General features: G+C 34.9%; 1 protein-coding gene across 1 annotated transcript in view; it reads left to right on the top strand.

Annotated features, from left to right (window-relative positions):
* Nucleotides 1–1,496, top strand: part of LOC101295768 (serine/threonine-protein kinase TIO-like) — a 4,386-nt gene that overhangs the window by 185 nt on the left and 2,705 nt on the right. The window contains exons 2-8 of the mRNA XM_004309030.1: nucleotides 3–62; nucleotides 151–225; nucleotides 352–432; nucleotides 570–626; nucleotides 725–817; nucleotides 905–968; nucleotides 1,057–1,141. Of these exons, the coding sequence (XP_004309078.1) occupies nucleotides 3–62; nucleotides 151–225; nucleotides 352–432; nucleotides 570–626; nucleotides 725–817; nucleotides 905–968; nucleotides 1,057–1,141 (515 nt within the window). The remainder of the gene's footprint in view (nucleotides 1–2; nucleotides 63–150; nucleotides 226–351; nucleotides 433–569; nucleotides 627–724; nucleotides 818–904; nucleotides 969–1,056; nucleotides 1,142–1,496) is intronic.

Here is a 1,496-nt window from a genome sequence, read left to right as displayed (position 1 = left end):
AGCTTGTAGGTGAAGGTTCCTTCGGGAAGGTATACAAGGGAAGACGCAAGTTCACAGGCCAGGTACTTATGTTCTGCATTTCTGAAAACTTAATTTTATTTAGTTTTGGTCTTTTTTCTCTGATTACATGTTTTTGTGGCTGTTTTTCAGACTGTTGCGATGAAATTCATTATGAAACATGGGAAAAGTGACAAGGATATCCACAATTTAAGACAAGAAATTGAGGTACTAGGCTCATGTTTTCTCAGGTCTAATATGAACATCTTCCTTGATTCGGTTAATGCTCATTTCTGTTTTGTTTTGTTTTAATTGTTGTCTATTGTATGATGTAATCTGCTGTTAAATCTGCAGATTCTAAGGAAGCTGAAGCATGAAAATATCATTGAAATGCTTGATTCCTTTGAAAGCCCACAAGAGTTTTGTGTTGTCAGAGTTTGCACAAGTATTGATTTCTTCCGTATCTAAAGTACCTATTTTGACTGTATTTGTTTATCTAGACTAGCATGTTATTGTGGAAAGTAGGAAACTCTGCAGATGTTTAAATATCAAGGACTTTCTTTGATATGCAGGGTGAACTATTTGAAATTCTTGAGGATTATAAGCACCTTCCAGAAGAACAAGTTCAAGCAATTGGTACTTTCTTGTCACCTGTTTATGTCCCATCTCTAACTGTCATACCATTCCGGTTAGGATTTGATAACTTTCTGTTTACCAAACATTGTAGGTGAGAGCATTGCATTATCTCCATTCAAACCGCATCATCCACCGTGACATGAAACCACAAAACATTCTCATTGGTGCTGGTTCTATTGTTAAGGTTAATATGTGTACTATTAGTATTCTTATAAGTCTGGGTGTCTATTTACCAGTATCACTTAACTTGTGAATTCTATTATTGTTACAGCTTTGTGACTTTGGGTTTGCACGAGCAATGTCCACAAATACTGTTGTTTTGCGATCAATAAAAGGTCAGAATGATTCCGGATCAACTGTTAGATATCGGAGAATCTATTTTACTTTGTTTAATGATGCAGTGAAGTTTACATTTTTCTTTAGGTACTCCCCTGTACATGGCTCCTGAACTAGTGCGGGAACAACCTTACAACCACACTGCAGATTTATGGTCTCTCGGAGTTATATTGTATGTTGCATCCCTTCACTTAAACTCTCTGGCCGAAATTTCCTTCAATTTCTATTCAACTGGCTATGTGTTAAATTTTTGATCAACGTTGCGTGTAATGCATTCTTGTATTTCTATAACTTTTAGAACAGTTTCTAATCAATCTGTTTCTTCACTCTGTTTGTTTTTACCTTATTCTTGCTTAGTCTATTTGCTCTTCAACATATTCTAACTTGGCTCAAGAGGATTTCTAATTTAATCTGTTCCTTCACATTGTTTGTTTTTGTTACTTTATTGCTATTTAGTCTAGCTGTTCTTCAACGTTTCATTATGGAATATAATACAATAGCCAAATGAATTGTAAAACTATTGTGAT

The sequence above is a fragment of the Fragaria vesca genome, linkage group LG7, assembly GCF_000184155.1.
Source record: "Fragaria vesca subsp. vesca linkage group LG7, FraVesHawaii_1.0, whole genome shotgun sequence".
Classification (NCBI taxonomy): Eukaryota; Viridiplantae; Streptophyta; class Magnoliopsida; order Rosales; family Rosaceae; genus Fragaria; species Fragaria vesca.
This window is presented reverse-complemented; position numbering and strand designations above follow the sequence as displayed.